The sequence below is a fragment of the Polypterus senegalus genome, chromosome 11, assembly GCF_016835505.1.
Source record: "Polypterus senegalus isolate Bchr_013 chromosome 11, ASM1683550v1, whole genome shotgun sequence".
Lineage (NCBI taxonomy): Eukaryota > Metazoa > Chordata > Cladistia > Polypteriformes > Polypteridae > Polypterus > Polypterus senegalus.
In genome coordinates, this window is record NC_053164.1 from 126662036 (window position 1) to 126686103 (window position 24068).

Sequence of the window (24068 nt, forward strand, 5' to 3'; positions counted from 1 at the left end):
TGTTAGCTACAATGGACCTTCCTTTAATAAAAATAATTTGTTTATGTTTTATATGCATTATACAAGCTAAATGATTTATAATGTCTTTTATGTGATGTCTTCACTCATTTCTCAAACCTTACCATCATCATTTCAATTTCACTTTTCTTGGCGATGGTCACGGTAGCAACATCCTGAGCTACGCTGACCAGTCCTCTCTATCCACAATACCTTGCTGTAGCACTTTCTGGAGAATATTCAGATTCTCCCAGGAAAGCCAAGACAAATAAATCCTTTAACATGTCTAGGATCTACACCTTGTTCACCTTCAAGTCGGCAATGCCTGGTACAGCCCCCAGTCAAACTCACACATGTGCATCTTAACTACTTGCCCAAACCACTTCCACTTGCTCCTCTCAATTCTGCGGTTCCACTCAGAGGTCCTCCCATATATCCAACCTCCTCACCCTGTTGCAGAGAATGAGTCCAGAAAACATGTTTAACATATTTTAACTGCTTTTACTAACAGACTTATTCTTTTAGTTTACTACACTGACCTTGTCACTGAAGGTTTTGATGGGGATGTAGACTGACCAGTAAATCAAAAACCTTGTTCTGCTCCACCATCACAGTCCTGTAAAACATTTGAAAATCCCCTGCTGTTTCACCAATTTATTGGTCAATCTCACAGTCACCTCTTCCATTATTCATGAATACCATTTTTACTCTTGTACCATGCGCCCTCGTGTAAGACGTGCACCCTAATTGTTACAAAGAAAATTGCGAAAAACCCCATTTTGCTCCGTGTACGACGCGATTGTGATTGTATAGGAAGCGGGTGAGGTTGGAGTAAGACACCAACATGAATAATTGTAATGGAGAATAATTATGTCTTGTTTAATTCTTTCCGCACATAATACACTATATTGTATTGGAGTACTAACTGTAAGCAGTACCCCTACTGCAGAATATTCAGTGTTTGTCGCACCATGCTGCGAAAGGTGGGAATAACAAATAGCCCTGTGAAATGAGAAAAGAAAGAACCATATAGAGACAATCGGTAAAGGACTATAATGGCAAGTGGAAAATTATTGTGTTCACCAGACTATTCCAGTTTAATCATCATCTTCGGATTTGCTGCTGGATTCGGATTCGCCACCGCTACGGACGTCGTCGCTTTCCCATAAGGCGTCGTCTTCATTTCCATCGATGCTGCTGTATATGCTGCACTTTATGAAGCTTTTCACAACCAAATCCTCTGGAATAAGCTTCCAAGCAGCGATGATCCAGGCACAGGTGGTAGTTTCTTTCCATCCGCAAGAAAGCGTCAACATCATGGTACACCACTGCTTCTCTCTGCATCCTGTGCGTACCGGGACACTCTTGTCTCCGACTGCATTAACAGTAGTGTTTGAGGGGTTCTCAAAATAAATTGCCGTTTGATCAGCATTACCAATTTGCCCCATTAAATACATTTTCTATTGCCTCAACTGAATATCGTGTTTTTGAAAAGCTAGTAACTTTTCTTCATGTGCGTCTGGTAGACACCGCAAAATGGTCGTGCGGCATCTTATCGATAAACCATTCCTTCTGTTGTGTTTAATAAACGTGTGCATTTTGGACAATCTGGTGTCTGTCTGTCTGTCAGTGTCTGGGGGCATGCTTTTCACACCACTGTCACACATGGGCGATTAGGAGGCAGTCAAAGAGCCTAAAGGTGAGTAAAACATTGCGAGATAAGGGGTTGTCACGTGGTACTTACCTGAACTCTTTTCTCTCATCAACAGAAAACAAGAAGAAATCTAATACCACAACTTCCGGGTTCCAAAATGGCCGTGATGACGTCACTTCCGGTCACTTCTGATTACGTCACTTCTGGCACCCACAAAACACCTCACTTCCGGTTCCTGTTGCCACATCACCACCTTGCCAACCGTTTCCTGTCACATGTTTTTCTCTTGCTATATAACTGCCATTTTGAAAACAGTTCATTGTTAGTAGTATAATGTCAGGCGGCTTCTGTCAAAATTTAATCCAAATTTGATTGATGAGATTAAACCCCACCCCTTTTTAATCGAAGACCGGAAGTCCCGCCCCCACCCACCGGATGTTTTGTTGACCTTTGATGACCTTTCAGGAAGTCCCCTCCCCACACCCACCGGATGTTTTGTTGACCTTTGATGACCTTTATCAGGGTCCCTGTTGATTGATGACAGGAAGTCCCCTCCCCCAACCACCTGTTGTTTGTTGACCTTTAGCCCTGCCATCTGTTTTCCCCAGGAAACTGTCAAGGGCAATTTGATGGGGGGTGTGGGGAGGGGACTTCCTGAAAGGTCATCAAAGGTCAACAAAACATCCGTGGTGGGGCGGACTTCGGTCTTCGATTAAAAAGGGGCGGGGTTTAATCTCATCAATCAAATTTGGATTAAATTTTGACAGAAGCCGCCTGACATTATACTACTATTGTTCATTGTCCTTTTTCAAAGACTCTGAATCAATTCTTTTCTTATTGTCTGACGACAATATACGGTGACGGTCCCCAAATCTTTATTTTGTATTTTGTGAAGTTTATTCGATCACAATTGGCGTAGCCGGCAGGATTTTCTTCCAGAATGTCAGAGGAGCAAGACCTAAATACAGTCCTCTCCACCATTATGGGAGACTTACAAACCCTAAAAATTCAGATGGGAGACAATCCCGAGGGCTTTTGGACATGTTAAAAGAAGGATGGGAAGAGGAGGTCCTCCCTACTTCAAATATTGTTGAATATATCATGCAATTACGCGGTAGACTTGAGAAAATTAGACCAATCCTAAAAGACAATTTGGAAAAAGCACAAGCAGCTTAGTCTCGGTATTATAATAGAAACACCACCATCGGGGAGTTCATCCTGGGTGATCGTCTAATGGTGCGTGTCCCTACTTCCCACTCAAAATTGCTAGCACATTGGCAATGCCCATATGAAATGAAAGAAAGAAAGGGACTCGTAGACTATTTGGTTAAACAACCTAATCGTCGACCGAGTGAACGAGTATATCACATTAATCTGCTGAAACCGTGGAAGGATAGGGTTAGGTTAGGTTGTCTCCTCCGGACAGCCTCGTTCTCTTTTCACGTCATGTGCCCATCTTAATTTTGGTCCTGATTTGACACCTGAACAAAGACAAGATCTTGAGCAGGCGATCTTGTCTGTCCCTAAAGATGTGGACGAGATACCTGGCCGAACTGCGTTGATTGTTCATGACATCATTACGGACCCTGGAGTGATTGTCAGAGAGAGACCTCACAGGCTCCTGGAGGCAAAGAAAGCGGAAGTCGAGCTGGAAATTATATGAATGCTGGATCTAGGGGTTATTGAAGAAAGCTATAGCCCTTGGTCTAGTCCAATTGTCTTAGTTTCTAAACCTGATGGCTCATGGAGGTTCTGCAATGACTTCCGTCGACTTAATCAGTTCTCTAAATTCGATGCGTTTCCCATGCCGTGAGTAGATGATTTACTTGATCGGTTAGGGAACGCTCGATTCCTAACTACTCTTGACATGACTAAAGGGTATTGGCAAATTCCCTTAACGGACTCCGCTAAAGAAAAAAACGCTTTTAGTATACCCAGTGGACATTGGCAATACAGGGTTCTTCCTTTTGGTTTGCATGGGGCACCAGTGACTTTTCAACGTCTGGTGGATACAGTGCTTCGGCCCCACAATTCCTATAGTGCCGCCTACTTGGATGACGTTGTCATTTATTCCGGAACATGGAAGGATCATGTATCGCAGGTTAAAGCAGTGCTCTCCACACTAGCGTCAGCAGGACTTCGTATTAACCCGAGGAAATGTTTCTTCGGTTTAAGAGAAGCCAAGTATTTAGGCTACGTGGGTTGGGGGGGGTTATGTACTGTAAAATCACAATGTAATAAAATTGATGACATCATGTATTGGCCGCGTCTGATGAATAAGCGTCAGGTTCAAGCATTTTTAGGGTTGGCGGGTTACTAGCGCCGTTTTTTACATGCACTTCTCTGAAATTGCTTCGCCCTTATCGAATTTAACAAAGAAAAGTAACACTTTAAACAGTACAGTACACTTTAAAAGTAGTATGGGATGATTCAGTGGACAAAGCATTCTGTGACCTAAAATTGGCCCTTACGTCAGCACCTGTGTTGAGATCTCCTAATTTTTCTATTCCTTTCATTCTCCAGACTTCTCTTGCTATATAACTGCCATTTTGAAAACAGTTCATTATTCATTGTGCTTTTTCAAAGACTCTGAATCAATTCTTTTCTTATTGTCTGACGACAATATACGGGGACGGTCCCCAAATCTTTATTTTGTAATTTGTGAAGTTTATTGGATCACACCACATATACAAACACAAAGTTCAGTTCCTTAAATGCAGGCATTAAAAGGCAAACGTCAGTGACTCCATTAACCCCAAACCTCTTAGCACACCTTTCACGTGGTAAAATGGGCATAGTTATAAGGTTATTCTAAACCCACAAAGCACATGTCAACAGTTTTTTTTTTATAATACAAGCTTACATGAGACAGAACTTTATCCCACCAGCATTATTCCTGAAGTGGGAATCAACCCTAGATAGACTTTTTTTAGAACATTAGAACAATCTAGATGAGAACAATACATTCAGCCCAAAAAAATTCTTCTAAAAAAAAATTAAGTTGAGTCTTGAAAGTCACTAAAGTCTTACTGTCTACCACGCTACTTGGTATCTTATTCCAAGTGTCTCTGGTTTTCTGTGAAAGAAAATCTTCCTAATGTGTGTGAGAAATTTACCCTTACCAATTTTCCAACTGTGTCCCCTTGTTCTTGATGAACTCACTTTAAATTATGTACTAATTCCCTTCATAATTTTAAATACTTCCTAATCTCCATTTTCTCAAGACTAAAAGGCTCAAGTCTTTTAATCTTTCTTCATAATTCATCCCCTGTAGTCCTGGAATGAGCCTAGTTGCTCTTTTCTGGACCTTTTCTCGCACTGCTATGTCCTTTTTGTAGCCTGGAGACCAAAACTGCATATAGTACTCCAGACGAAGCCCCACTAGCGCATTATAAAGCTTGAGCTTAACCTCCTTGGACAAGTATTCTACACACCGTGCTATATAACCTAATATTGTGTTAGCCTTCTTAATGGCTTCCGAACAATGTCTGGAAGTTGATAGTGCAGAGTCCACTATGACTCCTAAATCCTTCTCATAAGGTGTACTCTTGATTTTCAAACTGCCCATTATGCATTCAAACCTAACATTTTTACTTCATCCATGTAATACGTTACATTTACTGACATTAAACTTCATCTGCCACAAATCTGCCCAAGGCTGTATGCTGTCCAAATTCTTCTGTAATGATTTAATGGACTCCAGATTATCTGCCAATCCACCTATCTTGGTATCATCTGCAAACTTAACCATCTTGTTATTTCTAATCCTCTCCAAATCATTTATATATATTAAAAATAGCAGTGGCCCTGGCACCGGACCCTGTGGAGAACCACTCTTAACATCAGCCAATTCTGATAAGGTTCCTCACACCATCACCCTCTGCTTCCTATGTCTGAACAAATCTAAAAACATCACCCTGAACTCCCACTTCTTTTAGTTTGATGCCCAGCCTCTTATGTGGCACCTTACCAAATTCTTTTTGAAAGTCCAGCTAAATAATATCATATGCTCAATTTTGATCACACCCTTTTGTTGCTTCCTCATAGAATTCCAGCATGTTAGTAAAACATGACCTCCCTCTTCTGAACCCATGCTGACTGTTCCAACTCCTGTCCTTGCCATGTGTTGCTCAATCTTATCCTTAATAATTCCTTCCATTAATTTTCCTGTAATGCACATTAAGCCTACTGGCCTATAGTTGCTTGGATCTGCCCTGTCATCCTTTTTATATAATGGGATGATATTTGCTATTTCCCAGTCCTTTGGAATCTCTTCAGTGCACAAGTGACTCCCTAAAAATATGCGTCAAGGGTTTACATATGTACTCGCTATCCTCCTTAAGAACTTGAGTAAATTAAATATTATCTGGTCCTGGACACTTGTTTGATAGTAATTTTATAGTATTTAAAATAATTTATTGTGTTCTTAGTACAGTATACAGTGTTCAAAAAATTTAAGTAAATTGAGTCTACTTATAATGATTGTCTGTTATAATTAAAATTCAACCAGAATTATCTACCTGTGTAAGAGTTCTGAAATTTCTTAAAAAACCTTGTATTATATTTAATAGAAAATGCAAATATTTAAAACATGAGCTCAACAATATAGTTAAATTACAATCACATTGATCCGTGACATGGAAATTACATGGGTCTCTTTTTAGTCAAAATATGTACCTATTTTTTAAAATATGATTGTTAAGAAATTTAGAACCAATGGGAAGAATAATATTGGATTGGAAAATGGTTTTGTCCTAATGTCCATAGACAGCAGACAGGTTTTAGGAAGGACCAGAAAGAGAAGCAAAATGAAAGTACAGGGAAAAACCAAGAGGGCAATAATGCAGTGCAACAAAGCCAAGGATTAGACAACAGAAACATCAATAAATAAAATGAGGGTCAAAACCAAAATAAAACACAAAGTAATGGAGCAAAAGTCTTTTAGTAAGTATCCACAAAGTTGGACACTGAATGGCTGACCTGGAAGCTATTTATAATGTTATGTTGATGACATAAAGGTCATGACCCCAGGGAGGAGTTAAGTCATTGACAACCATATTGCCATCATGCACAAAATGGCATAGTGGATTTCCAGAAACATTAAAAAAGCAACAAAAAAAAAAAAACAATAACCAAATACTTCAAATAAAGAATTTAAATAAACCCAGAGAATCCTTAAAGAAAATAAACTTACTTGAAGATCTTAGAGAGGTTGGGAGCATGTGCTGATAGCACATAGTCCCTTCCACCACAAACCATCTGGATTGTGACCCAAGTGCCCAGGACAAGGGGTAGAATCACTTCTAGCATTTACGGCAGCATTTCTCAACCTTTAAGTAATCGTGACCTGAGTTTTCATAACAGTTTTAATCGCGCCCCCTCTAACATTTTTTTTGAAATGTAGATGCATATTTTATTATACCTACTTAACTTTTATTGACATTTATCTAACTCTGTATTTATTGTTCTAGTATCAGAATGTAGTTTAAGTTAATTTGTTTTGGTTTCAACAGATGTTTTTTTCATATTTTTTATTCTTATCTTTTTTTTCACATCTTCGCGCCCCCCCCCTTTTGTTACTTCGCGCCCCCCTAGGGGGGCCCGCCCCACAGGTTGAGAACCACTGATTTATGGGATTTGAACTGACAACCTTCCAGGTGCCAGCACAGATCCCTAGCATCAGAGCCACCACTTCACCTTGAAGATCTTAGGTTAATAAAAAAAAAATTTTATTTCTTTCAAAATAAATTTAAAAGAATAGAGGTTTGTTGGAACTAATCTGTTGAATCAGTAATAGATGTGTAAAATTTAGGCAAACAAATGCATTAAATGATTGGGTTAACTTGAAAACACCATGGTACAAAGTATACCACAATTGTAATGGAATCTATGTAAAAACATCAAATTTAATTTTCACTACAGAACACCATAATCATTGTTTATGGCCCTGGAAGGCAACTTAATGTTCATGGTATTGGAATGCTCATTCTTGTGCTGTACCTTTCATGAATAGAAGACTTATACAGCAGAAAAAAGGAAATCATCACTTATCTTCAATAGCCTCCATTTTTCCTCTCTCATTTATTTCTATTTCCCAATCTTTTACATCACCCTCTTGGGGCTGTAGGTGTCAGAACTTTCAATATTACTGTACATCAGACATAATTTCCAGAGTTCATTTGGATGAAAGTAGTGATTTAAGTATGCTCAAAGCTGCACTAATAGGTAACAGGTTTGATGTATCTAGAGTTATCTGTGTAATGCACCATATATATTTATTTATGATGAACTTAATTTTGACCAAATTCCATCTATGTCTGTGTAATTCCTTATGAATTGAGCCGACATCCTTCTTAATTATTGCTATCTTTACTAAAAAAAGTTTTCTAAATAACTTCCTATCCTGAATTTTTTTTCTAATCATTGTTTCATGCAGTGATAAAAGATACAGAAATCTCAAGTTATCTTAACATGGTCTACCTCAGCTAGATTGTGACTTTGCATTTTGCAAAAAGGGCGGCACGGTGGCGCAGTGGTAGCGCTGCTGCCTTGCAGTTAGGAGACCCGGGTTCGCTTTCCTGGTCCTCCCTGTGTGGAGTTTGCATGTTCTCCCCGTGTCTGCGTGGCTTCCCTCCGGGCGCTCCGGTTTCCTCCCACAATCCAAAGACATGCAGGTTAGGTGGATTGGTGATTCTAAATTGGCCCTAGTGTGTGCTTGGTGGGTGGGTGTGTTTGTGTGTGTCCTGCGGTGGGTTGGCACCCTGCCCAGGATTGGTTCCTGCCTTGTGCCCTGTGTTGGCTGGGATTGGCTCCAGCAGACCCCCATGACCCTGTATTCGGATTCAGCGGGTTGGAAAATGGATCGATGGATTCTGCAAAAAAGGGACATTTGTGATTTTTTTAACATCATTACTATAATGACCCTTAAGATCCCAAATTATATTGAGAATATAAAAAAAACCAGTTGTTTTGTTGCGCTGCATTCTCCTCTTTTCACTTTAGAGATGTAGGTTTAGTGAGTCATTTTTAACTTATAATATTTCATTGTAGGAAGGCACAGTGGTAGCGCTGCTGCCTTGCAGTAAGGAGACCTGGGTTCGCTTCCCATGTCCTCCCTGCGTGGAGTTTGCATGTTCTCCCCATATCTGCGTGGGTTTCCTCCCACAGTCCAAAGAAATGCAGATTAGGTGCATTGGCGATTCTAAATTGTTTCTAGTGTGTGCTTGGTGTGGGTGTATGTGCCCTGCGCGGGGTTTGTTCCTGCCTTGCGCCCTGTGTTGGCTGGGATTGGCTCCTGTGACCCTGTAGTTAGGATATAGTGGGTTGGATAATGGATGGATAGATGGACTATTTAAATGTAAAATTTCATATGCTGGGGTGAAGGTGTTATGTTTTGGAGCTTTAATCATAAAATGCAAGTTGTCTTCTCTAAAGTATGTCTGTAGAGCTGTTTTTCTTTGTTGTAAAGAAAAAAAAAGATAAATATATATGTACTAATATGTATTAATGTTTCCATTCTGCCATTTATCTATACAGTGACTGGTTCCAGAGCTTATCCTAGAAGTTGCATAAATATATCATATTTGTATGTACAGTATACTTTGTTATAGTGGTCTGATTTATATGTGTATTATCTATAGAGTATTTATTTTATTTTTAAATTACTAATTGTAAGTTGCAAAACCCCAAGTTTATCTCCAGCGTTCAGTCCTTGAGATCCTATTTCTTCCAATTCAGAAATCGGCTGGTTTCTGTGATTAAGCCATCTGTACTATCATCTTGACATTACGCCTTAAAATAATTTTGAAAACAAACAGAAATAATATTTTATACTTCACTCTTTATTGATATTCTTTATCTTTCTTCATGATATATCAGTCTGTATTACTAAAATTAGATATTCCAGGTACAAACTGGTGCTAAATTTTTTCAGTGTCCTCCATTAAAGCAACAAATGTGTGGCTGACCTTTCATCCAACCAGCAGGTCTTTAAAATAATGTCTTAGAAATCATTCTTGTAGGTACTGTGAATGCAGCCACTCTACATCTCTGAGTCTCATGATATTTGAATCGGGTCCTACTTTGCTATAAGAACATTTGTATTTGTGCTGAAGTAAAGGTTGCAAGTCCTTAGCAATAATATTGTATAGCAATACATAAATGAATTTTGTACTTTAAGCTCATAGCTTTAAGCAAAGATCTTTAGGGCTTTAAAAAGCACTTAGTCCAGAAAATCTATGTGTTCAAACAAGCTCAAATACATAAATGTTGCAAGTACTAGCAGAAATGATCCTAACCCCAAACAAACTTACAGTTTAGGTGGGAACAAAATAATAATTTATGCTTATAGTTCACTTATCATTGAAGTGGTTGTAACAGATCTCTGAAATGAGATGTTCAAAATGTTTCAATACCAGTGTTCAATAATAGTTGAGTATAGTGCATATGTAGTAATCACAGGAAACATGATATTCTTAAACTCACTTAATCTAGCAAAGAGTTGTGAAGGGCTGTGCAGCATCCTGGTAGCATCAAGGGCAAGATAGTAATCAATGCATCAAGGGCAAGATAGTAATCAGTCCTAAATGGCATGGCAGTCTGCCGCAGGGCCTACTCGCCTACACTCATCCTAGACCAATTTAGAACTGCCATTCAACTAAACACCCAGAGCTTTATGAATGTGGGAAGAAAACTGAAGTACTCAGAGAAAAGGGAGTACATGCATACTCCACATAGATGCAAATGGATCGTTATCTTAAACTAACTGATCTGAAGTGAGCACAGTATTCCTTTCCTCCTTCTTCCTAAGGGGAGTGTTGTGCTATCTCTCAATTTTGCATATTTCACTCTCTCATAGGTGGGTTGTCATTGAGGAGGTTCTTTTCTGTTTCTCTATTGTAATATTTTTTATTTCTCTTAATTAGTAATGTCAGACCCCCGTGACCCTGTATTCGGATTCAGCGGGTTAGAAAATGGATGGATGAATGAATTAGTAATGTCTGTCAGTTTTCCTATGTCTGTTTTTAATTTTGAATCAATAAACATTTGTTCACAAAAAAATATATCACTCCTACAATGTATATGTAATATTTAAAGTATTAGGCACACAAAATATTTCTCTTAGTTATCTTATGTCTGCTAGATATGTCTGCCAATAGAAAAGAGAATATTTTAGATTTCCAAACATTCCTTTTGCAAAAAGTGAAGCATTACAATGAGATATTTGAATGTCTTTAAAGAAAGAAGCTAACATACTTTAGTAATACATCACATTCCATTTAAAAATGTGAGATTTTTGTAGGCATATAGCCCAGTGCTTGATTAAGCAGATATAACAAACAGATGCTAATGATTAATGGCATAATGTGTAAGTTGAACCAAAGTGATCAACTGAAACAGAAACAGCTGTGTAGACTGGGCAAGGGACATCCATAAATAAAGATGAGATTGGGAGAGATGAGGCAGTTTAACAAGCAAATCTTACACCATGGCAAAGGTGAGTGTAATGACAAATACAATGCGGTCATCCTGCATCATCAAGGTCTCTCCCAAGCAGAAATGTAATGGCAGACGTGTGTTTCCAGATGTACAATCCAAGCTCTTCTGTTGAAGCACAAACAAACTGACCAAGTTTAGGACTGAGAACGCAGTGGTTGGCCACAAAAACTGAGTTCAGTGAATGAGAAATACAGTACAGTAAGCTTACTTCCATTCTAAATTGGTAGATGTCCAGCGCTGCTATCACCTCACAGCTGGCAGAAACCATTATGGTCCTGGAATAACAATCTACAGTGTGGGGAAGCCATATCAGAAGTGATCTTCATGGAAGAGCTGTGACCAAAAAGTCATTCCTCTAAAGTGGAAATAAAGTCAAACAACCTACGGACAAAAGGCACAGGGACCGGCGTGCAGAAAAAGAGTAGCAGGTGCCTTTCACTAATGAGTCAATCTTTTTGGTTCCAACAAAAATTGTGTGAAGAATAGCACATGGATAAATGTCTGCACACAACAGTGAAGAACAGTGGACATTTACTACAAGTTTGGGGCTGTACAAACAGAGTTGATAATTTCATCGTAATGGAAGACCCTCTCAATGCTGAGAAGTACAAGTAAATTCTTATCCATAATGCAATACCAACAGGCAAGTGTTTCATCTGTCCAAGCTTCATTCTGCAACATGACTATGACCCCAAATACACAGCCAAAATGATAAAAAGCTATCTGCAGCAAAAAGTGAAATAGGGAAAACTGCAACAGATGGTATGGCCTGCATGGAGCCCTGATCACAACATCATCCAGCCAGTCTGAGATTACTTACTGAGGCAATAGCAAGTAAGATAGTCAAAGTCTGCAGCTTAGGCTCCTCTTCACAGCAGAAACTGAGACCTGCTGAAACTAGCTTTTTTTGACCACTGTTAAGCTGTCATTGAAGCTGTTCTTGAAACTGTTGTGCTGTGAGGTGTCTATCACGCAAGCTGGTGACCCTCAGATACTTGTCTTCTGAATGGGTTGTGACTTTGGGTCTGCCAGATCTCTTTCTATTAAAGTTTCTTCCAGTGTTCAATTGACTTTGGATTGTGTAGGACACCATACCCACTGTCACTTTAATGTTTTTTGCAGTTCCTCTAAATGAAAGGACTACGCTTCTAAGGGTTACAGTGGGCGGCACGGTGGCGCAGTGGTAGCGCTGCTGCCTCGCAGTTAGGAGACCAGGGTTCGCTTCCCGGGTCCTCCCTGCGTGGAGTTTGCATGTTCTCCCCGTGTCTGCGTGGGTTTCCTCCGGGCGCTCCGGTTTCCTCCCACAGTCCAAAGACATGCAGGTTAGGTGGATTGGTGATTCTAAATTGGCCCTAGTGTGTGCTTGGTGTGTGGATGTGTTTGTGTGTGTCCTGCGGTGGGTTGGCACCCTGCCCAGGATTGGTTCCTGCCTTGTGCCCTGTGTTGGCTGGGATTGGCTCCAGCAGACCCCCGTGACCCTGTATTCGGATTCAGCGGGTTAGAAAATGGATGGATGGATGGGGTTACAGTATAATACTCGGTCTCATTTCATTTGTTAATTGTTGTTTTCTTGCCAATATCACTGGAAAACTGAGGTGTTCTAAAAAAAGTGAGGAATGCTAGGGCTTTGTATTTTGTGTAATTAATATCAAATAGCACACTTAATTCCAAAGTTTTGTTTGACGCTTTTTCTAACATTGTTTCTCCTTTTTCCGTTAGTAGTCCTGTTCTTTCAAATACTGAATGTGATAATATTCTCAAATATTTTGTTGAGAAAGTTACTTCCATTCGATCAAATATCTCTGCTTTTCAAATTTTGTGCAGGTTGATCCCCCTTGCTCTTTCAGTCTAAATTCCTTTTCCCCAGTATCTCTTGACAGTCTTCTTTTATCAAGAATTTAAATCCTTCCTCTTGTGTGTTGGATATTCCTCCAAATTTTCTACTTTTATGAAATCTTCACTTGATTGGTCCAAATTTGGTGTCCATAATAAATTCTTCTCTACTCAATGAATTTGTATCCAACTGATCCCTCTGATTTTAATAATCTGAAGCCTATCTCTAAACTCCCATTCCTAGCTACAATTTTAGAAAAGGTTGTCAAATCACAATTGACTGCTTTTCTTAAAAGATATCAAATTTTAGATCCATTTCAGCCTGGCTTTAGGAAACAACACTCAAGTGAAACAGAGCTTTTTAAGGTGGCTAATGACCTTCTGATGGCTGCTGATATGAGGGCGTTTTTGGTCCTTGTTCTTTTGGATCTTAGTGCAGCATTTGATGCTGTAGACCCTACACTTCTCATTAACAGGTTAAATCATTGTGTAGGTATCTCTGGGACGGCCTTAGACTGGTTAGCTTTTATTTGGCAGAAAGGAGTTTCTTAGTTAGCGTGGAGTGCTCCAGAGCTCTGTTCTTGGGCTAGTGTTATTTTCCTTATTCATTATTCCTTTAGCTTGAATTTTTAGTTCTTTTAAAGATGTTTCATATCACATTTATGCTGACAATATTCAACCTTCATGCCCGTTTAAACCACCACACCTCCGTAGGTTTCTGCCCTGGCCAAACACCTGTGTGAAATTCATAGATGGCTAGCTATTCATTTTTTACAGCTCAATTCTGAAAAAAACAGGTTTTAATTATTGGCCCATTAAATATGCATGCAAAGATTATGTCTGTTTCACTCAACTTTAAATCTTGTGTCTGAAACCTGGGTGTTATCTTTGATGAGTCTTTAAATCTTGATGCTCATTTGAGGTCCTTATCTCATTATTGTTTTTATAATCTGAAGATTATATCATTCCCTGCGGTGGGCTGGCTCCCTGCCCGGGGTTTGTTTCCTGCCTTGCACCCTGTGTTGCCTGGGATTGGCTCCAGCAGACCCCTGTGACCCTGTAGTTAGGATATAGCGGGTTGGATAATGGATGGATGGATGGATGGATTATAACATAATTAAGAACAATAGAATTGAAGGCTCAAATGGAGGCATTAGTGCACACTTTTATTTTTTCACGTCTTGATTATTGTCATTCTTTATTTATGTTTAAACAAGAAGTCGCGTCTGCGTCTATTCAAAATGTTGCTGCTAGATTGTTAACCTGCTCCAGTAAAGTGCTCTCATGTTACTCCAATTTTATCTTCTCTTTATTGGCTCTTTATTATACTACCAGTTGCTCACTTAGGTCATCTAACCAGGGCCTTCTTATTGTTCCACATACTCGGCTAAATACTTGTGGGGATTGGGCTTTTTAGTCCGTTGCACCAAAATGGTGGAATAGCCTTCCTTGTGGTTTATTTGCTCCTGATACACTTGATATATTGAAAAAACAGTTGAAGTAGACATTTTTGTCTTTTCCATTTTATGGTTTATTTGTTGAAATGTTAATTTAATTTTATTTTCTATTGTTTGTAACTGTATTTGAATTGTTTTCTATGGTGTACAGTACTTTGTGACTCTGTCTTAGAAAGGTCCTTTATAAAAAAACAAAAAACGTTTCACCATATATACACGCATGTATACAGTATACTGTATTTACAGTGTATATGTATATACACATACATACAGTTGTGCTTGAAAGTTTGTGAACCCTTTAGAATTTTCTATATTTCTGCATAAATATGACCTAAAACATAATCAGATTTTCGCTCAAGTCCTAAAAGTAGATAAAGAGAAACCAGTTAAACAAATGAGACAAAAATATTATACTTGGTCATTTATTAAGGAAAATGATCAAATATTACATATTTGTAAGTGGCAAAAGTATGTGAACCTTTGCTTTCAGTATCTCGTGTGACCCCCCCTTTGCAGCAATAACTGCAACTAAACGTTTCTGGTAACTTTTGATCATTCCTGCACACCAGCTTGGAGAAATTTTAGCCCATTCCTCCATACAGAACAGCTTCAACTCTGGGATGTTGGTGGGTTTCCTCACATTAACTGCTCGCTTCAGGTCCTTCCACAACATTTCGATTGGATTAAGGTCAGGACTTTGACTTGGCCATTCCAAAACATTAACTTTATTCTTCTTTAACCATTCTTTGGTAGAACGACTTGTGTGCTTAGGGTCGTTGTCTTGCTGCATGACCCACCTTCTCTTGAGATTCAGTTCATGGACAGATGTCCTGACATTTTCCTTTAGAATTCTCTGATATAATTCAGATTTCATTGTTCTATCAATGAAGGCAAGCCGTCCTGGCCCAGATGCAGCAAAACAGGCCCAAACCATGAAACTACCACCACCATGTTTCACAGATGGGATAAGGTTCTCAAGCTGGAATGCAGTGTTTTCCTTTCTCCAAACATAACGCTTTTCATTTAAACCAAAAAGTTCTATTTTGGTCTCATCCGTCCACAAAACATTCTTCCAATGGCCTTCTGGTTTGTCCACGTGATCTTTAGCAAACTGCAGACGAGCAGCAATGTTTTTTTGGAGAACAGTGGTTTTCTCCTTGCAACCCTGCCATGCACACCATTGTTGTTCAGTGTTCTCCTGATGGTGGACTCATGAACATGAACATTAGCCAATGTGAGAGAGGCCTTCAGTTGCTTAGAAGTTACCCCGGGGTCCTTTGAGACCTCGCCAAATATTACACGCCTTGCTCTTGGAGTGATCTTTGTTGGTCGGCCACTCCTGGGGAGGGTAACAATGGTCTTGAATTTCCTCCATTTGTACAAAATCTGTCTGACTGTGGATTGGTGGAGTCCAAACTCTTTAGAGATGGTTTTGTAACCTTTTCCAGCCTGATGAGCATCAACAACTCTTTTTCTGAGGTCCTCAGAAATCTCCTTTGTTTGTGCCATGATACACTTCCACAAACATGTGTTGTGAAGAGCACACTTTGATAGATCCCTGTTCTTTAAATAACACAGGGTGCCCACTCACACCTGATTGTCATCCCATTGATTGAAAACACCTGACTCTAATTTCACCTTCAAACTAACTGTTAATCCTAGAGGTTCACATACTTTTGCCACTCACAAATATGTAATATTCAATCAATTTCCTCAATAAATAAATGACCAAGTATAATATTTTGTCTCATTTGTTTAAATGGTTTCTTTTAATCTACTTTTAGTGAAAATCTGATGATGTTTTAGGTCATATTTATGCAGAAATATAGAAAATTCTAAAGGGTTCACAAACTTTCAAGCACAACTGCTTAGAAAATGGTATGGTGTATACATACTCATGCAGATACTGTATATACTGTGGTGGGCTTGCACCCTGCCCAGGGATTTGTTCCTGCCTTGCGCCCTGTGTTGGCTGGGATTGGCTCCAGCAGACCCCCATGACCCTGTGTTAGGATATAGCGGGTTGGACAATGGATGGATGGATGGATACTGTATATATAATTTTTCATATATTGTAATGCATATCTCATAACTCTTGATTTCTGTCAGTGATAGCTGTGCTGTTGGTTGTGAAACACAGAACAGAGGCTATTGCTTTCCTAGGATCTTTGTTGCCCTATCCCAGAAGTACTGGACTCAGAGCAGGAACTAGTCCTCGATGGGGCAACATGTTCATTTACTCTATGAATTCCTTTAAAATTAACAAAATTTACAGCCATACATTTTTGTCAGTCATTCATTCTCCAACCTGCTACATCCTAACACAGGGTCACAGGGTTCTCCTGGGCCAATCTCAGCCAGCACAGGGCGCAAGGCAGGGTGCATGGCAATATGAAGCAAAGTTTTTTTAGCACTGTATTCCTTACAACTGCTGATAGAAACTCCCTCCTGACTACAGATGCGCTTTGAGCTGAGTTGTGCAAACATCAAGGGCAATTCATTATATAAAAAAGGCTGGAGCTGTGAGTGTGTTTGTTTCAGAAATATACATGAGTAACAAATAAAAACTCATGCTTTGGTAATTGTGAGGAATATCTAATAACTATAATACATTTAGGGAAATTACGCTTCTAGATTAAGTATATTTTTCTGATCCATACAGAGCAATTTACTTCTTTTTAATTGTCTCTCACTTTGAACTCCTGCTGAGCCTCACAGTTCAAACAAGGTGAGCTGCTAATAAACCCATCTAGTCCCAGAGGTAAGCCTGACCACAACAAGCTAGTATCCCAGGCTGAAGGAAACACACATTATTTTAATAAGGTTAAAGAGCTCAGCACTATCTTACTTTGTCACGATTCTATGAACAAATGTACTTAATAAAGGCATACATCTCAAGAAACATGAATGCTAATTGATATGTTTATAAAATGCTAGATTCTAAATTCATTAAACATCACCTTATGTATCTTTTATTTTAATACAAAAGAGAAGCACAGCAGGTGTGAGGCATTAGAAAAGGGAATGCGGCCCCTTACCGTGTTGTACTGAAGTGCTGCATTTGGCTGACTGGAGAGATACAATGCAGGCGAGAGGCAGACACAGTCATCCAGGACCTTGCACGGCTCAGGCCTGAGCCTCATTTTCTCCACATGCAGCTGAGCTGTTATGTAAGCAATCTCCTGTGGCACTCACTGATGTAAGTCAACCTCAGTTACAGATTAACTTAATGCTCTGACCAAAGAACAGCCATGCAGTCAAACAGCAACTCATTGTTCAGCCAAGCTGGGCAGAGCTTTTCCTTCTCTCTCTCTCTCTCTCTCTCTCTCTCTCTCTCTCTCTCCCTCCCTCCTCTTTCACATTCTCACTGTAAAAACTGTCCACCCCTCCAGCGGCATTGGTACAGGCTGGCTTAAATTCTTTAAAATATAGTCTTTAACAAAGCTCAAAATTACCACTTGCTCCAGTAAAGATCTCATGCTAGTGAAAAAGCAGCCCTTTTCCTGTTTCTGTTGAAATATATCAGAAAGAACTGGAGTAGCAATTAATTATCTCATTCTACTACATAAATGAGAAGCATAAACCTTAAAAAGTGTAACTGCTCAACTTCATTATGTTCAATGCTGTGCATTGCTGTGTTTTCTTTTACTTTTAGGCATGCACTCCCTTACCAAACATTGTGCAAGTTCTACCTGGCAAAGTAAAACGTTTTCTTAAAAGAATGTTGACAGGTCACATAAGATAAGCAAGGTAATATGTGAACTGATAAGTTGATGGACAAATTAATTAGGTTCCTTAACATGCTGCCTTTTGAGCAATAAACATTCAATCTTTTATGTCTCAAAGTACTTAATTCTAGGGATTTCTCTTGTCAGTGTTTCAGATGTCTGCAAAACTTTTGTCAAACACTCCTTTACTGCTCGGTGGTCTTGAAGTTGAGTCAATTACATACAGCATCACTGGATCGCCTGTAAGGGTTTTTTTTATAAGCGACCTCAGTGCAAAAAAGTAATGGAGGAAGGTTCAAATTAATGTACAATCTGCACATCATTCTTAACTCTTGAAACAATGATACACACTCAGTTGTTTCACTAAAATAAAAGCTTATCTCCAGGGGAGATGAGTTCGATTCCCAGCCTGGTCATTATCTGGGTGGACACTGCACTGTCCATTTCAGTCACAGGAAGTCACAACCTTCCAAAGCATAAAGCAGAACTGAGGCTACGCAAACTTGCTCATATCAAGCCACTTTAACTTGCATGCAGATTTTTGGGACGTGAATGGATGTTGGAGTCGAAAGTGAAAAATCATATTGAGAATGTAAAGATGCCACATATGCAACAACCTGAGCTGAAATTATATCCGAATCTTTTGTTCTGTGAGGCAATAGTACTGTCAAGTAAATTTTTATTGCTTACTATTAATGAAAAGAAAAAATATACTGTACAATCCTGTCTTTTAGTGGGCTTCTCCAAAATGTTTGTTATTTTTTTATTTTCTAACCCCCTTTAGTGTGTTTTGGTTAATTTAGGGTCATCCTGATGTCTATTTAAATATACTTTATTTGCATTTTTACTTTACTGTATCTTTTACTTTCTGATTTCTTAAATCATCCAAGCCCAGGCCAAGAGAAGTATCCATATATCAAGGTTCAGGCACAACTGCAGTTCAGGAATAATATTATGCTATTAGGGTGCTGTGCAGCGTTATGCTTGGTGTGGCAATAGGCTACAAAGAACATGTAAATATTTTTCACTTAGCCTCAGATTATTTCACATGGTTTCTGGCCAGGTTTAATTCAGAACAGTACAAAATGGTTACATCAATCAACATGGTTTCAGCTACGGCAGCCTCAGCCACGGCACAGTCCCACAAAGCACCGAACAAAAACACCAAAGCAAACACACTCTGGTCTTCACCACCACTCTTCCTGGCAAGCATTGGTGTTGTTGCTGTTGCCTCCCGACTCTGGCTTCCAGAATGGTGGCTGTTGGCTCCTTTTATAGCCCACCCGGAAGTGCTTCAGGTGATAATTAACCTAATTCAGGCTGCACTTCCGGGTGTGGCTGCATTCCAGACCACACAGACTTGTTAAGCCATGCAGCTCCTCCTGGCGGTGGCCACGGAGTCCAAAAATGCTGAGCTCTGAAGTCCCATGCCTGTGGCCCCGATGCAACCCAAGGGGGCTGCCACCGAGCATTCCAGAGGAAGTAGTGTGTAGCCCATGGCAGTTCCCCCGGACCAAGTGTTGAAGTAGTGGGCCTCGGCTATCTGTCACACAGTGAACAGTGGCTTTCTTTGTGATTCCAAATGTTTCCAGTTTTAATGTTTCATTTTTGTTTGCCTGTTTCAGATATGTTTTTTTCTATTAAACTCTGCCCCTAAAGCCAGTGTCATGGAGTTATCTTTCCACTGTTGCAAATGACACTGGTATTTGGCGTGTACTATTTAAGAAAGCAGCCAACTGAGGACCTGAAAGGCATTTGTTTCCTATATTACATACTCTAATGAACGTATCCTCTTATACAGTTGTGCATCTGTATTCGACAAAAGAAATCAATGGGTGCAGACAAACAAGGGAACTAGTCAACCTCATGACCATGGCCATCTTTGTAAGAAATCTTGAATTTTTTGGCAATGTGTTGCATGGAATAACCTTTATTTCGTAAACCAAAAAACAGATGGACATGTTTCTTGAAAAAGCCCTTTCATTTTGGATACTTCTAAACCCAGAACTGAGCTTTAGGAATGCTAATACATTGGAACCCAAGGAAAGGCAATTTACTTGCTTCATTGAAAAGAGTAGCAGGTTTCAACTATGCTAACACAATCCAAAAGGTTTCTCTAATAACCAAATAACATTTAAATATGCTTAATTAAGGATGAACTAAGAGAGGTTGTCATTAGCACACTGGTGTAATGGCTGCTAAAAATGGGCTTTTGCAGTCATATGAGAAAAAGAAATTGTAATTGTCATTTGAAACAATAATACCTGTTTGCAGTATTAGTAATTTCTTGGCTATGTTTTGAAAAAAAAATGTAATGGTTCCTTGACAAAAACATATTCCATCAAAAACAAACTTTTTATATTAGTTTTTATATTTCAGTCTGCCCCCCACTACAGCTTTTTCTTTTTTGGTTTAGACTGTTAGCCATTCAGCCCATATTTTTTCTGTGGAGATCTGAATATTTTTCTGTGGTCTTTACCTCGAGCTTAACTCTCTCTCAACAGATGTAGAGTAGTTTCTGTTACTTGAGACGTGTATATAAATAATCCAGTTTTTTAGTTTTGGTTGTCATTTTTTAACCCCAAGTTTCAAGGAATAATGTGTTTTTCCTCTTCATGACTGTTTCATTGAAGGGTGACAAGAATCACTGATATCTTTAAAATGTTTTTCTTGTGCTTTATTGGTTTACTAGTTTCTTATAACACATTTCCTTCAAGGTCATGACTTCTTTAAATCTCTTGGCTTTACCACTAAAGCCAAATAAATATTTGACAGGGGACATGGAAGAAGTGATTCAAAGGAGCACAGAGGTCTCGGCACTGACAGTTGTTGCTGGTTTTACATCACATTGTTCTGTATAAGCAGTTTACTTCTTGTTGCAGGAGCCCTCAATGGGTCAACAACAATTAAGTTGACAGGAAAAAAAATGAACTCAGGAATGTTTTTGGTGCTACGAAAGAAAAAAGATTTTGTTTTGTGAAGCACAACATAAGGAAGGATAAGTCTGAAGTTTTTTTTTTTTTTTGAAAAACAAAGCAAAACAGCTCTTGCTTTTATATGATCTCCTTTACTTCCTTGCAAATATTGAACAATTGCAGTTTCAAGTAAATTCTGACTACATTGAGTATCATACTTTAAAAAAATCATGGACTACCTGATCCTGTGCATCTCTTGATATCTACACTTTTTAAATAATTTTTAACGTTAGTTTTGAATACACTCAGTTCAGAATTACTGCTGAAATAACTGAGTAACCAGTGTAGTGGAGAGAGTGATGAGGCTGGGCGATTCCAAAAAAGTAGTGCCAACTAGGTAAACCCTGTTTAATATCCATCTATTATCCAGCCTGCTATATCCTAACTACAGGGTCATGGGGGTCTGCTGGAGCCAATCCCAGCCAACACAGGGTGCAAGGCAGGAAACAAAACCCGGGCAGGGTGCCAGCCCACTGCAGCCCTGTTTAATATCCATCCATCCATCCATTTTCTAACCCGCTGAATCCGAACACAGGGTCACGGGGGTCTGCTGGAGCCAATCCCAGCCAACACAGGGTGCAAGGCAGGAAACAAAACCCGGGCAGGGCGCCAGCCCACTGCAGCCCTGTTTAATATGAAAGAAAGAAAAAACAAAAATGAAAACACACGCTTGAAGTTGCTAGAATGAATTGTTGGGTAGTTGCCTGCTATTGTATGTCACTCTGGTGACGTTTTAATAAACTGCTCATTTGGAAATGTCCCTACTGCCCGAACTGTCAGGTCCAAATGTTACACCTTCTGGGAACGTCTCCCTTTTATACTGGATGGAACGTAAAGGGAGCGGCTTCTATGGCTCTGTTGCCCTGAAGGGACAGATTTTTGATGGTGTGAAGTAAAAGAAGACAAGACTAATAGCGACAGCAAACCCCCCTCATCCTGGCTGGTACAACATACTTTAGGTGTGCCCGGGAGGTGATCCCCTGATCTATAACACTAGACAAGTGTAATATTCTATGCTTAAATAAGAGTAACGGTGTTGTCACACAACCAAATGACAGTCAAATTCTTATTTATACTGTATGCTTCACCAAGGTGCAAAAAAATTACCACTCCTTGATATCATAATAGGCGGCATGGTGGCATAGTGGGTAGAGCTGCTACCTCGCAGCTAGGAGACCTGGATTCATTTCCCGGGTCCTCCCTGCATGGAGTTTGCATGTTCTCCCTGTGTCTGCGTGGGTTTCCTCCGGGTGCCCCAGTTTCCTCTCACAGTCCAAAGACATGCAGGTTAGGTGCATTGGCGATTCTCAATTGTCCCTAGTGTGTGCTTGGTGTGTGTGTGCACCCTACCTGGGGTTTGTTTCCTGCTTTGCGCCCTGTGTTGCCTGGGATTGGCTCCAGCAGATCCCCATGACCCTGTAGTTAGGATGTAGCGGGTTGGATAATGGATGAATGGATGGATACTATCATAATAAACAGGAAAGTGTTAAAATACACAAGTATAGACCTATAACATCAAAGTAAGAAGGTCAGGTAGCCTAGTGGCCAGCTGTTAGTTCTTCTGTCTCAAAGCCCTGATTCCTGGATGAGTCATAGTCTTTGTGGAATTCACATGCTTTCTTTTGGTGTCCATGATGTTTTTTCTTTGACAAGACAGTTGGTGACTCTAAATTGGCCTGGTATGACTGAGTGTGGATGAAAGTGGGGATGTTACCCAGTGCTGGGCTATGGTCTCATCAAGTATGTGTTCCTGCCTGCACCGTTGCTACTGGTATTATCTGTAGATTCACAAAACAGAACTGAGCACGTTAGAAAATGCACTGGTGAAATGATTAGATAGATAGATAGATAGATAGATAGATAGATAGATAGATAGATTTATGGCAATTTAATTGTCTCCAGGGGTAATTTGAATTTTTACAGAAGCTCTATTCAATAAGTACATATTATTATATTATAACAAACAACAACCCTCTTATATTATAGCAGACAACAAACACCTGTCAAGTATATACCAGAATTATTAAAATGAAAGACAAATAAAAAGAAAGAAAACTTCTGACTTGGCAGTCACAGTCCCAGTGAAGCATTATGTAGGTGTATTACTGTTGGTTTGTAGGAGCCCCTGTAGTTTTTCTTGACACAATTCATTGACTTCACTGTACTAAGTGTTAGAGAGTCAGAGAAAGGATACATGGCAGTCTTCATAATGGCACTCAGTTTTGTTTTAATTCTGTTCTCTGCTGCTTCCTCCAGTCTGTCTCATAACTAAGCATGCTACCAACTCAGAACACCGCTAGAACATCGCACTGGCTATCATAGAGTTATGGAAGATGTGAAGGATGTCACTTCCCACATTTATGGAATGCAGTCCCCTGAGGAAAAAGAGTCTGCTCAGCCCTTTCTTATATAGTTCCTCTGTTTTATAAGACCAGTCCAGCCTGTCATGATGTTGACCCACAAGTACTTGTACGCCACCTCCACATCCACTCCCAGAATAGTGACCTGACATAGAGACTCTTTGATACTGTCACACTGTGGATCACCCTCTGGGCTACTATGAAGCAGATATTACATGGGGCCAAAGAGGGTGCCATCAAGTGACCTGTAACATAGCTGTGGTACTACCTCCTTGTGTGGGATTTCACTCTGGTGAAGGACCACACCTCCCACAGAGACTCTCTTCATGAAGGGAGTCCAACCCACAGGCCACACCCACTGGTTCCTCTGTCTGCAGTCATATAAACCAATGCCAATGACCTGGGAGCACAACAAGGAGGCGGTCAGTTCTGACCCAACTACACCATTGGAAATGAAAGAGTGTCAGAGTGTTAGAAAAACAGCATGCTTGCCTTGCAATTTTTGTTATTGTTTCTCAAAGTAGTGCACGTAGTGGCCCATTTGTTTCATTTTTTCATTTTCGTTA

The 24068-nt window shown here is 39.7% G+C and overlaps 1 protein-coding gene across 2 annotated transcripts in view; it reads right to left on the reverse strand.

The window, feature by feature from the left end:
- LOC120539499 (rho-related BTB domain-containing protein 2-like) overlaps nucleotides 1–24068 on the reverse strand; it is a 150605-nt gene that overhangs the window by 67204 nt on the left and 59333 nt on the right. The window contains exon 1 of one of the 2 annotated variants that reach the window (XM_039769608.1): nucleotides 17478–17710. The exons of the other annotated variant lie outside the window; for it this stretch is intronic. Within the exon in view, the coding sequence (XP_039625542.1) occupies nucleotides 17478–17548 (71 nt within the window). The 5' untranslated portion in view covers nucleotides 17549–17710. Of the gene's footprint in view, nucleotides 1–17477; nucleotides 17711–24068 lie in introns of those variants that run through there. 2 annotated transcript variants of the gene reach the window in all.